This window comes from Cetorhinus maximus, chromosome 15 (genome assembly GCF_964194155.1).
Source record: "Cetorhinus maximus chromosome 15, sCetMax3.hap1.1, whole genome shotgun sequence".
NCBI lineage: Eukaryota > Metazoa > Chordata > Chondrichthyes > Lamniformes > Cetorhinidae > Cetorhinus > Cetorhinus maximus.
Window position 1 is genome coordinate 107,976,036 of NC_135893.1, and position 13,990 is coordinate 107,990,025.

Here is a 13,990-nt window from a genome sequence, read left to right on the forward strand (position 1 = left end):
GTTGGGACGGAGTTCCTTGTGGGGTGTTTTGCTAGTGTTGTTGAGGGGGCTTTAAAATAACTTGGCAGGGGTATGGGAACCAAGAGAAAATATTAGAGAGGAATACCAGGGTGCACAAAATACTGGGAGGGACTGATAGCACTAGTATAGAGATTAGCAAGTTAATAGGTAAAGTCGGGGTAAGGGTGAAAGAACAAAATCTAAATCAGGGTTACTATGCACGTATGTGAATGCAGAGAGTATAGTAAATAAGGTTGGGGAGTTACAGGTGCAGATTGCCATGTGGAAATATAATGTTGTGGCAATAACAGAGACCTGGCTCAAGGAAGGGCAGAACTGGGTGTTAAAATTTCCTGGGTACAAGGTGTTCACAAAAGATAGGAAAGGAGGGAGGGGGTGGCAATATTGATTAAGGAGAGCATTGCAGTGCTGGAGAAAGAGGATGTCCCAGAGGGTTCAAGGACAGAATCAATTTGGCTAGAGCTAAGGAACAATAAGGTGCAATTACATTGCTCGGTGTAGTCTATCGACCACCAACTAGTGAGAAGGACGTAGAAGAACAAATCTGCAATGAAATTACAGAGAGATGCAAACATTATAGAGTAGTTATAATGGGGGACTTTAATTACCCGACTGTAGACTGGGACAGTGGTAGTGTAAAGGGCAGAGAGGGGCAAGAGTTTCTACATTGTATTCAGGAAAATTTTCTACAGCAGTATGAGTCCAATCCAACAAGAAAAGATGCACCCTTGGACCTGGTTCTTGGAAATGAGGTGGGCCAAGTAGATCAAGTGTCAGTGGGGGAGCATTTAGGGGACAGTGATCATTGTATCTTAAGGTTTAGGATGATGATAGAAAAGGATGATTGATAATCCAGAGTAAGACTAATTAACTGCACATGAGCCAACTTCGATGGAGCAAGAACGGAGCTGGGCTGGATAGACTGGAACAAAAGATTGGCAGGAAAAACCGTAGCTGAACAATGGGCTACCTTCAAAAAAAGAATTGATTTGGACACAGTCAAGGTATATTCCATGGAAAGGGAAAGGTAGGGCAAACAAATCCAGAGCTCCCTGGATGAAAAAGGAGATAAAGTGCATTAAGACAGGTGTCAGATAGAAAATACCATTGAGAACCAAGGGGAATGCAGAAGGTTCAAAGGGGACGTGAAAAAGCATATTAGAGAAGCAAAATGGGATTATGAGAAAAGACTGGCAGCCAACATAAAGGGGAATCCCAAAGTCTTCTATAGACATATAAATAGTAAAAGAGTGGTAAAAAGAGGAATAGGGCTGATTAGGGAGGTGAAAGGGAATTTACACATGGACAAAGGGGCCATGGCCGAGGTATTAAATGAATACTTTGCATCCATCTTTACCAAGGAGGTAGATGCTACCCAGGCCATGGTGTCACTAGAACGGTTCAAAATTGATAAGGAGGAATTGTTGAGTAGACTGTCAGTACTTAAAGTTGACGAGGCACCGGGACCGGATGAGATGTGTCCAAGGATATTGAAGGAAGTGAGAGCAGAAATTGCAGGGGCACTGGCCATAATCTTTCAGTCTTCCCTAGACTCGGGTGGTGCCAGAGGACTGGAGAATTGCAAACATATTACGCCCTTGTTCAAAAAAGGTTGTGAGGATAAACCAAGCAATTACAGACCTGTCAGTTTAACTTCAGTGGTGGGCAAAATTCTAGAAACAGTTATTCGGGATAGAATTATTGATCACATGGAGAAATATGGGCTGATAAGGGAGAGCCAACATGGATTTCTAAAGGGGAAATCATGTTTAACTAACTTGCTGGATTTTTTTTGAAGAGTTAACAGAAAAGATAGATGAGGGTAATGCGGTTGATGTGGTGTACATGGACTTTCAAAAGGCATTTGACACAGTGCCACACAACAGACTTGAGAAAAGTTATTGCTCATGGAATAAAAGGGACAGTGGCAAAGTGGATACAAAATTGGCTGAAAAAGAGGAAGCAGAGAGTAATGGTCAATGGGTATTTTTCGGGCTGGAGGAAGGTTTGTAGTGGAGTTCCCCAGGGGTCAGTATTGGGACCCTTGCTTTTCCTGATATATATTAATGATCTAGATCTTAGTGTGCAGGGGACAATTTCAAAGTTACGAAGCTTGGGAGTGTTGTGAACTGTGAGGAGGACAGTGTGGAACTTCAAGAGCACATAGACAAGTTGGTGGAGTGGGCAGATAGGTGGCAGATGAAGTTCAGTGTGGAGAAGTGAGAGGTAATGCATTTTTGTAGGAAGAACATGGACCGACAATATAAAATAAGGGGTGAAATTTTGAAGGGGTGCAGGAGCAGAAAGACTTGGGTGTGTCTGTGCATAGATCATTGAAGATGGCAGGACAGGTGGAGAGAGCAGTTAATAAAGCTTATAGTATCCTGGGCTTTATTAATCGGAGCAGAAAGTACAAGAGCAAGGTGGTTATGCTGAATTTATACAAGACAGTCGTGAAAGCTCAGCTGGAGCATTGTGTACAGTTCTGGGCACCAGATTATAGGAAGGATGTGAACACATTGGAGAGAGTACAGAAGAGGTTTACAAGAATGGTTCCAGAGATGAGAAACTTCAGCTATGAGGATAGATTGGAGAGGCTGTGACTTCTCCTTGGAGAGAAGAAGGCTAAGAGGAGATTTGGTAGAGATGTTCAAAATCATGAGGGGGCTGGACACAGTAGATAGAGAGAAACTGTTCCCGCTAGGAAAAGGATCACGAATGAGAGGGCAAAGATTTAAAGTGATTTGTAGAAGAAGCAAATGTGATGTGAGGGAAAACTTCTTCACACAATGAGTGGTTTGGGTGTGGTATGCACTGCTTGGAAGTGTGGTGGAGGCAGGTTCAATCGAGGCATTCAAGAGGGCATTAGATGACTATTTGAATAGAAACAATGTGCAAGGGTGCAGGGCAATGACACTAGGTCATAATACTCATTAGAAAGTGGTGCAGACACGATCTGCCTCCTTCTGTGCCATTAAAATCCTGTGATTCATTTAAATGAGGCTTCTGCTGGACTCTGATAGAGTCTGTGTAAGTCACCAAAACCAGCAGTATTAAAATCGCAGTTTGGCGGGAATGGAATGGATAATGGGACTGTTCCATTTTAACTGCCTGTCCCCATTTTTTTCCTTCCCATTGGAGAGAATTACAAATTGGCCCATGTAGTGAGTTGAGGGAAAAATTGTCCTGTAAACTTCCTGTAATAATTATGATCAGAAGTCTCCTAAATATTTTTGTGGGATTATTGGTGTGCTATTTGTGACAAATGGTCGCTTTACCTAGAGTGAGAACGTATCTAAAAGTTGAACTAACCCACTGTATAATTGCAGGCTGGGGTGGGGGTGGTATTGAAGAAAGGCGCAAGGAAAAATGTATGGGGAAAAAAAAAACTTGTCTTATGATGAAAGTGTTGAAGTATTAATTATCCTAATTACACTTGTTTTCTTTAACCAGCTGATGCCTTCTTTAAAGCTGCAATCAGCCTTGTTGCAGAAGTACCGAAGATGATAAACATAGATGGGAAGATGAGAACTTCAGAAGGGTTTCTTCAAGAGTTCCTTAGTAACTTCTTTTCCACGTTATTGATAGTGCCTGTAAGTATCCTTAACCGTGTAACTGGTTTCAAATTTGACCCAGAATTTTTTGGGCAGAAGAGTGGTTGTGTCTATTGGGGAACCCACAGCTACCATGAAATGGTAGGATGCTGAGCTTTGTCCTCAGTTCCTCAAGTGTTCCTGGTCATGGCTGCTCTACCAAAGGGAAGTGCTCAGCTGTTAAGTGCTTCTAGGTTAAGATAGAATTAAATGTTAATGGGTCTGTCAGCTGTATCTCCAAACTACTCAATCTGTAGTTGAATAGGCCTGGGGCATATTGGTGCTTGCACTTTAGGTGAAACAGCATTAAAGGCCAAGGAATAATTGAATCAAAGTAGGTAGATGTAATTTTATTTTATGCTCATTTTATGCTCATATTCTAGCCTCATCTTTAATCGTTAAATCAAAGTCTTATTTAGAAGTTTGATGCTAACAACAACTTACATTTAACGTAGTTAAAATTTCCCAAGACGTTTCACATGTTATCAACAAAATTTGACACCGGACGATGTTAAGTAGTAGGACAGGTGACCAAAAGCTTGGTCAAAGAGATTGGTTTTAGTCAGCATCTTGAAAGAGGAGAGAGAGGTGGAGAGGTTTAGGAAAGGAATTCCAGAGTGAACATTTGGAGTTTTCTGCATGAAATATCATTTATTTGTTTCAAGAAGACAATGATTTGATAGTAACAAAAACAAAAATAGCTGGAAAAACTCAGCAGCTCTGACAGCATCTGTAGAGAGGAACACAGTTAACGTTTAGCGTCCGAATGACTCTTCTTCAGAACTAAAGAAATATGGAAATATAAGCTGGTTGAGGGGTGTGGGACAGGTATCACAGAATCACACAGTGCAGAAGAGGCCCTTCGGCCCATCGAGTCTGCACCGACATGTGAGAAACACCTGACCTACCTACCTAATCCCATTTACCAGCACTTGGCCCATAGCCTTGAATGTTATGACGTGCCAAGTGCTCATCCAGGTACTTTTTAAAGGATGTGAGGCAACCCGCCTTCACCACCCTCCCAGGCAGCGCATTCTAGACCGTCACCACCCTCTGGGTAAAAAAGTTTTTCCTCACATCCTCCTGCCCCTCACCTTGAACTTATGTCCCCTTGTGACTGACCCTTCAACTAAGGGGAACAGCTGCTCCCTATCCACCCTGTCCATGCCCCTCATAATCTTCTACACCTCCATCAGGTCGCCCCTCAGTCTTCTCTGCTCCAACGAAAACAACCCAAGCCTATCCAACCTCTCTTCATAACTTAAATGTTTCATCCCAGGCAACATCCTAGTGAATCTCCTCTGCACCCCCTCCAGTGCAATCACATCCTTCCTATAATGTGGCGACCAGAACTGCACACAGTACTCCAGCTGTGGCCTCACCAAGGTTCTATACAACTCTAACATAACCTTCCTACTTTTGTAATCTATGCCTCGATTGATAAAGGCAAGTGTCCCATATGCCTTTTTCACCACCTCACTAACATGCCCCTCCGCCTTCAGAGATCTGTGGACACACATGCCATGGTCCCTTTGTTCCTCAGAACTTCCTAGTGCCATGCTGTTTATTGAATACTTCCTTGTCAAATTACTCCTTCCAAAGTGTATCACCTCACACTTTTCAGGGTTAAATTCCATCTGCCACTTATCTGCCCATATGACCATCCCGTCTATATCTTCCTGTAGCCCAAGACACTCAACCTCACTGTTAACCACCCGGCCAATCTTTTTGTCATCCGCAAACTTACTAATCCTACCCCCCACATAGTCATTTATGTCGTTTATATACATGACATAATAGGGGACCCAGCACAGATCCCTGTGGTAAGCCACTGGACACTGGCTTCCAGTCACTAAAGCATCCTTCTGTCATCACTGGCCCTCTATCCAGGTAGAGCTGGTTAGAGGGTCAGTGATAGGTGGAGGCAAAGAAGAGACTGCCAAAGATGTCATAGACAGAAGGACAAAGGGGTGTTGACGGTGGTGATATTATCTAAGGAATGTGCTAATGGTGACATTAAGGGTAGAAAGCAGGATGAACAAGTGACAGATAGCCCTAGTGGGGGTGGGGTGAGGGAGGAAGGGATCGAAATGGGCTAAAAGGTGGAGATAAAACGATAGATCAAAATAAATTTGAAAATAGGTGGGAAAAGAAAAATATATTTTAAAAATATAAATTATTGGAAAAAGGGGGATCAGAAAGTGGGTGGGGATGGAAGAGAGAGTTCATGATCTAAAGTTGTTGAACTCAGTGTTAAGTCCAGAAGGCTGTAGAGTGCCTAGTCGGAAGATGAGGTGCTGTTCCTCTAGTTTGCGTTGAGCTTCACTAGAACAATGCAGCAGGCCAAGGACGGGCATGAGAGCAGGGTGGAGTGTTGAAATGGCAAGCGACAGGGAAGTCTGGGCCATCCTTGTGGACGGACCGAAGGTGTTCTGCAAAGCGGTCACCCAGTCTGCGTTTGGCCTCTCCAATGTAGAGGAGACCGCATTGGGAGCAGCGAATGCAGTAGACTGAATTGAGGGAAGTGCAAGCGAAATGCTGCTTCACTTGAAAGGAGTGTTTGGGCCCTTGGACAGTGAGGAGAGGGGAAGTAAAGGGGCAGGTGTTGCACCTTCTGCGGTTGCATGGGAAGGTGCCATGGGAGGGGGTTGAGGTGTAGGGGGTGATGGAGGAGTGGACCAGGGTGTCCCGGAGGGAACGATCCCTGCGGAATGCGGGGGGATGATGGGAAGATGTGATTGGTGGTGGCATCATGCTGCGGTTGGCAGATAGTGGTTTTGATAGTGTTTGTATAATTAATTTAGCACACTTCTCCAAACAAATCAGTAACAGGTTTGTGAAAAAAAAATGCTGACTTACTGAGACCAGCATATATTACCAATTCCATGTTAGGGAACAAACTTCTCTCTCCCTTTTCTGGTGGTCTTCAGTTTTAAGTTTATCTGCAATAATCATACTTCCTACTCCAAATCTGAAATTCTCATGGGTTTTATTAGGATTATGTCTGTGTTAGCACATGAAGAGGAGTGGTCAAAGAATTAAAAAGATAGATAGATTATATGTTGCTTTCTAATTTACTGTAATCAACTTGCATATTAACCTGTAGTACACATTTTTGGACAGGACCATCCAGAGCAAGGTGTCCTATACTTAGTGAGAGGCCTTTTGAATGTGATCCAGGACTACATTTGGGAAGATCATACTGATTCGAAAGTGCGAATCTACATAAATGTTTTACATTTGCTGGCTGCAGCAAGTCAAGAAACTTACCTCTACCATGTAGATAAAGGTACAGTATCTGCTTTTGAAGTTGTTTTAGACAAGATTTATTTTGCAGGAAAATGAACATTTGTCATTGTGCATAGTCTACACAGTGTAGAATTAAAGCTAAGCTTGATATTTGTAAAGAAATGGTGGAAAATCCAATGCATATAATTCAAAAAGTGAAGGCAATGATACCAGGAAATAATTTTCTGCATTTCAATTGCTGCCTGAAATACCAGGTGCATTTAGCAATTTAAAATGTTGTACATATTGGTATATGTAGTAAATTGTGTGTTCAGGGTGTCTATTCCTATTTATTTATTTGGAAAAAGTAGGTAATGCTACATTTAGTTTTGAATTAAACCTTTGAGGTAGTTAAAGTTTCTGATCACAGCAACAATATAACTTTTGGCATCTAATAGTATGAAGCACTTTTAATTACTGTTCTAAATCAATATATTGAAGACTTCATTACATTTTAATTGAAGGACCTCTTTTTTTAGGAATAATCTTTGTTAACACTTGAGAAATTGCCTCCTAAAAAGATTCAACACAGAGCAATAATATTGGGCAAATCTTTAAGACTGAGCTTTTCAAAAGCCCATATTTGAGACAAAACCTCACACCAAATCCACGATGGCCAATTACTTACCAAATATCTTGAGAAAAATTGTATCTCCAAGAAGCAATCTAAAATGTGGAGATTGCAGGAGAAATCCCGATTTTATTTCCCCCTAGTGCATAGTGGTACAGGAAATGCTCTGTATGCAATGTGAAATATATTCAGTACTTGCACTGACCTGATCTTTGCACCTACAACTGCATATTCATTTTTAATTCAGTAATAGACCAGGCAAATCTAAGCATATGACAAGTAAAGATGCAAAATAATTAGCATTATAAGACCATTCAGTTGCTGGCTCACTCAGTTGAAAGTCCAATATAGCAAGCAAAATTGTAGGAGATTAAAGAGGAGGAACAGAGAGACTGTAAGCCTTGTAATCAAATGCAATAATTCCAACAAGATAAATAAGTAAATAACACTTCACGTGTGGCCAGAGCTACCTGCTGATTCTGCTGACTTTTCAACTGCTGGTTTTGATCTTAGTGCTACATTCAGCTATGTCTACCCTGAAACTGACTGGCAAGTCTGTGTCTGTGCCTGCACAGAATAAAATATTTCCACAGTCAAGAATGATTTATTTTAGACAGAGATTTCCTGTGTTACGTTGTAAGTGAATCACAATGAAGGAATTTTCACTGTAAACAGAGTTTTATTACATCCAAAGTCATTGTGAAAGTTTTGTGGCTCCATTTTCCCCATTGTCATTGGAGTTCACCCAAAGGCTATTGTATTATTCGTTTTGTGTTTGCATTGCAAAAGCTATACATTCCTTTCTGGCACAAAAACACAACAGGAAGAGTGGCCCAACCAGGGCTAACAAAAGCAATTAAGGATAGTATTAGGTCCAAAAAGGAGTCATTTAAAGTTGCTAGAAAAAGTAGCAAGCCTGAGGATTGGGAGCAGGTTAGAATTCAGCAAAGGAGGACCAAGAGATAGATTAAGAGGAGAAAAATAGAGTAAGGAACACATAAGTAGACTGTAAAAGCTTCTATAAATATGCCAAAAGAGAAAGATTAATGAAGGCTATTGTAGATCACTTACAGTCTGAAACAGGAGAATTTATAATAGAGAACAAGGAAATGGCAGAGCAATTAAACAACTACTTTAGTTCTGTCTTCACAGCAGACAGGAAGCAGAGTAGGAATAAATGGGTCTTTTTCGGAGTGGCAGGCGGTGACTGATAGTGTACCGCAGGGATCAGTGCTTGGGCTCCAGCTATTCACAATATATATCAATAATTTGAATGAGGGAACCCAATGTAATATTTGCAAGTTTGCTGACGACCCAAAACTTGGTGGGAATGTGAGCGGTGAGGAGTATTTAAAGAGGCTTCCAGGCGATTTAGACAAGTTGAATGACTGGACAAATACATGACAGATGTAGTATAACGTGAATCAGTGTGAAGTTATTCATTTCGGTAGGAAAAACAGAATGGCAGAGTATTATTTAAATGGTGATAGATTGGGAAATGTTGATGTACAAAGGGATCTGGATATCCTTGTACACCAGTCACTGAAAGCAAGCATGCAGGTGCAGCAAGCGGTTAAGGTGGCAAATGATATGTTGACCTTCGTTGTGTGAGGACTTGAGTACAGGAGCAAGGATGTCTTACTGCAGCTGTGCAGGGCCTTGGTGAGACCACACCTGGAGTAGCGTGTGCAGTTTTGGTCTCCTTACCCAAGAGAGAATATACTTGCCATAGAGGGAGTGCAGCAAAGATTCACCAGACTGATTCCTGGGATGGCAGGATTGTTGTATGAGGAGGGATTGGGTTGACTGGGCATGTATTCACTGGAGTTTAGAAGAATGAGAGGGGATCTCATTGAAACATATAGAATTCTGACTGGGCTGGACAGGCTGGATACAGGGATTGTGTTTCCTCTGGCTGAGGTGTTTAGAAAAGGGGTCAGTCTTAGAATACAGGGTAGGCTATTTAGGATTGAGATGAGGAGAAATGTCTTCACTCGGAGGGTGGTGAACCAGTGGAATTCTCTCCCACTGAAGGCTGTAAAGGCCAAGTCACTTAATGTATTTAAGAAGGAAATAGATTTCTGGACTCTTAAGGGCATCAAGCAGTATGGGGAGAGAGCAGGAGTATGGCATTGAGATAGAGCATCAGCCATGATGATGTTGAATGGTGGAACAGGCTCGAAGGGCCGAATGACCTGCTCCTGCTCCTATTTTGTATGCTGCTATGTTTCATAGAGTAGCTTCATCTTGGCTAAAGAGCATAAATAGATACTGCCATGTCTTTTAACCAGGCCTGTATTACTTGAGTTTCCCTTGTGTCTGTCCACGTGTGCCTTTTGGCTGCTGCACTGGACCCCGAGTCCATCACTTCTATTTCCACTTTTATCTCCGTCCCGCCTTTCTAATTTCTCTTATCCCTTCTAGGCCACACTCTTGTGTCATCATGCCTCCTTTCATTTCTCCTCTTTTGGGTACTCTGCTCCCCCAAATGTTTATTGAACTCTTCAGCACACCATCGCCTAGCAGAGCAATGGACGCCCCAGGGGTTGTTATCCAGTGGCCAGTTCACTGTACAGAAGATCTTTGGGTAAACGCCCATCATCCATCCGATGAATGTGGCTGAGCCAGGCAGGCATCGTTGGCTTAGCAATGAGTGTATGCTGATGGAATTAGCATGCTCCAGGGCCTCTGAGTTGGTGACCATGTCCTGCCAAGAGATGCCAAGGAAACATCAAAGACAACAAAGGTAGAAATTGTTCAGCCTTTTCTCCTGCCTAGCATATATTGTCCAGACCTCACTACAGTAGAAGAGTGTGCACCTTTTTCTTGGCTGTCAGGGGAGCAAGGCTAAACAGCTTCTAAATGTGTTGTAATAAAACCAATGAATTTGTTACATTTCAAGATTCTGTGGCTTTATTTTCCACAGATTAGAATCTTGATGTGAACTATTTTAAAATGTATATTGGGTTAAAGCTTGCTTTCAAAGTCATTGGCCTATCAAGGCAGCCCCAAGCTGCTCAACAGTCAGGAATATATCAGCTTCATGGTCGTTAAAGGCAGCCTGGCTTTTTGGAGAACGTAGATACTACGTAGGCAGTCACGCAGTAAAATGCTTCATAAGACGGCGGACTACAAAAAGTGTGCTTCTGCCCTGGGCTGTCGGGCAAGTGCAGAGAGATTATTTTCAAGTTAATTTAGACGACCTATCCAAATGGGTTAGTATTGTGCATTCATTATATTCTTTTATACAATTACGCAAAGCCAAGGTATATCAATTAATCTGAACAGCTCTAGTCACACTTATTGTTCTATAGGTTTCTCTCTACTCTCCAAAAAACAGCTATGATTTGAATCAAACTGTGCCTCATCAAGTGTTAATTTGGCTCCTCTTTGGAGGGATTGAAAAAATATACTGAATGGTACAAGTATCTGCTCCCGTTGGCGAGGGGATGCTATTGTTACATTCCCCAGGATATGCTCTCATACACATGATATGGCACTGTGAATGAATTTACACAAGATAGATGCACTATCCATTTAATGAAGCAACTAAACACTGAGGCTGAGGGATTTGGTATAGTATCTGTTGTCTGTCTGACAACAGCATTTTACTGTTGAAATGTGATTTGAATCATGTTGTAAAGCTTATCTTAAAACTCTCTTGCGTTGCAGTTGATTCCAATGATAACCTCTACGGAAGTGACCCCAAATTCTTGGCTGAAATTAATAAGCTTTCTGAAACTCTGATTGGACAAATCTTGGACCATCTCAAGACTCTTGGAAAAGATGAGGTATTAATCATCTGAAGTTAACAGTATGGTTTTAATACAATTTATTTAAAGCACATCATGAAAGCTAGCCTTGGTCATGCATCATTGTACAGGCTAGACATCTTATACAAAATGTGTAATATGTTGGACAGTGCACAATGCTTCTTTATTTTTCAAGTTACTGACCCAGTACTGCCCTCATATTCATAATTTTTGACAGGGGTTGAAATTGGCTGCTTGTATGAGCCAGCTAGGAGCTACTCATTGGAGCTTATGGTAACAGTTAGATTTTTCTGCAGATCAGTTCTAACACTCTCTGAATTGTTTAGAATATGTATTTTTTAAGAGATGAATAATTTGAGGCTACAGCTTTCACAATTTTCTTTTAATAATCTTTGCTCATACTCTACAAAACAAAGGTGGTGCAACTGAGAGACTCGGTGAAACCTGTCCCTTTTGAGATGCCCTGTCCCAAAAAAAATGTAATGATTTGATTCCCCCCCTCCCGGCCCTTTCTGCATTTGGAATGTTCTCATGGAGTTATCAGGTCAGATGTTTGCTACCAAGATGGATAGTGAAATTTCCCAACTCAGCAGACCTGCTTCAGCTTAAAGGGCCTTACCTGTTGGACCAATTTTCGCTCTAGGGAGGTGGGGGTAAGGATAGAATTGGACTGACTGACCCCAGAAGCAGATTGTAAATGGCCAAGGCGGCAGGCAAGTGCCAAGGCGGGTTGGTTAGCAAGCTCATCTCGGTTCTCTGGGTCTTTGTCCAGTTGTTTCAGAAGGTGGTAGGCCCTCTAGTCCTTGCCCCTCATGCCCCCTCCATAGCCCTCTCCAGAATCCACAATTGGCAGACCTCAGGAGCCATGTGGAGATGAAAATAAACTTCTAACAATCTAATATAGCCCTCATTCATACGCACTTAATAGTGAAAAGAATCCCAATCACGAAACACATTCAAAGCTTTTAAATCTCGTCATGTGGTCAATCTGTTATAAAAACAAACACACTTCTATTCAGTAACCACATCAAATATAGCCTATTTAAACTGTCAATCAAACTATAAACTCACATACCCCTGCTGAGATAATGCTTTTGTAGCTTTTGAAACTCAACCAGGCATTCATAATGATATAATAACAGCCCTTGGGAAATGTCATCAAAGAACTATATTGAAACTGTGGAACAGGTGATCATTTTTTTCTAACCTACATCAAATGGCCTGTCAATCGAAGCAGTCCAGCAAACAGTAGTTTTAACTCTCACTGACAGCTTCAGCCTGTTATTTTATCCGAAGTTTAAAGAGTGGGGGATTTTAAACACTTCAGTTCATGACACTTAAACAGAGCTTAACTGCCCTTTAAGAGCATTTATGTCTATTCCGTTAATTTGTGACTTCCACACCGTGGGTTAAAGACAGCTGAAACGCAGTCTATTTGAACTGGGCAATAAGTTCAAATGACCCTGTTGAGTTGAGGTTCCCTGCCTGTATAAATTGTGCCCCCGTCCCCTTACCTTGCTGGCAAAAATTCGATCCCTTTGAAATGAGGGCGGGACTTCCACATTCGGGTCCTGCCGGATTCATCCCAACTCTGCGAAAATCAGGCCCACGCTTTTTTTCCCCTATGCTTTATGCTGTATCAAAAGAAAGATTTGCATTTCTATAGTACCTTTCAAGATCTCCGGATGTCCCAAAGCACTTTACAGCCAATGAGGTACTTTTGAATTGGAGTCACTATTGTAGGAACCACAGCAACCAATTTGCGCATAGCAAGCTCCCCCAAACAGCAATGTGATAATGACCAGATGATCTGTTTCTTAGTGATGTTGCTAGAGGGTTATTAAATATTGAATGAGTCACTGGCAATCAGTCCCCTATTCTTTAGTGGGATCTTTTACTTCTGCATGAGACACTAACTGGGACATGCTTTAACGGTTGTCCAAAAGATGCCACCTCCAACAGTGCAGCATTCCCTCAGTGATGCACAGGAATGTCAACCTAGAATTTTTGTGTTCAAATCTTTATAATGGGATAGGAACGCATGACCTTATGGCTCAAGAAGTGAGAGCGCTGCCCACTGAACCATGGCTGACAATCATTTACAAAAATCTAAAATGTTTGTTGCCTATATTACCAATGTCCAAGGAACATAGATGAAAACGAAATACTATTTCCAATAGTAGATTTACAAAATATCCCTATTTGAACTTAACTTTGGTCAGTGTGACATTAATCAGAACTTTAAAATGAAAGGAAGAAAAACAAGTTTTCAGCAGCCTTTATTAACAATTGCTAAGGCTGAATCTAAAATGGGAAACTGCTTGCCTAAAGGGATCTGCTCCCACTCTTTAATGAGACAATTCAGAAAAGAATGCATGAGAGGTAGCAACAATAAGTTCCAGTTCCAGCAGCTGATACAGAATCCGACCTGAAAAGACCCCCCACTAGATTTCAACACTCAAAATACATGCAGAAGAACAGTTGATAGTGTCTGTGAAAGAATAGGGAGTTGGATTGGGCACTTAAAAAAAAACTTGCAGGGTTATGAGGGTAGAGTGGAGGGGAATGGAACTGACTGGATTGTTCTACAATGAACCAACAATACTTGATGGGCCAAACAGTCTTCTACTATCCCATTATGGCTCTAAGAACTAGATGATGCAGTCTACTTGGAAGATGTAATTATTTTGGTAGTCAATTTGCAGACCAGATGTAGATCCTCGTCATGGATGATACTGCTGGTA

The 13,990-nt window shown here is 41.7% G+C and overlaps 1 protein-coding gene across 2 annotated transcripts in view; it reads left to right on the forward strand.

The window, feature by feature from the left end:
* Positions 1-13,990, forward strand: part of vps35l (VPS35 endosomal protein sorting factor like) — a 162,466-nt gene that overhangs the window by 121,055 nt on the left and 27,421 nt on the right. For both annotated transcript variants that reach the window (XM_078559173.1, XM_078559174.1), the window contains 3 exons: positions 3,475-3,614; positions 6,738-6,903; positions 11,146-11,264. In XM_078559173.1, the coding sequence (XP_078415299.1) occupies positions 3,475-3,614; positions 6,738-6,903; positions 11,146-11,264 (425 nt within the window). The remainder of the gene's footprint in view (positions 1-3,474; positions 3,615-6,737; positions 6,904-11,145; positions 11,265-13,990) is intronic.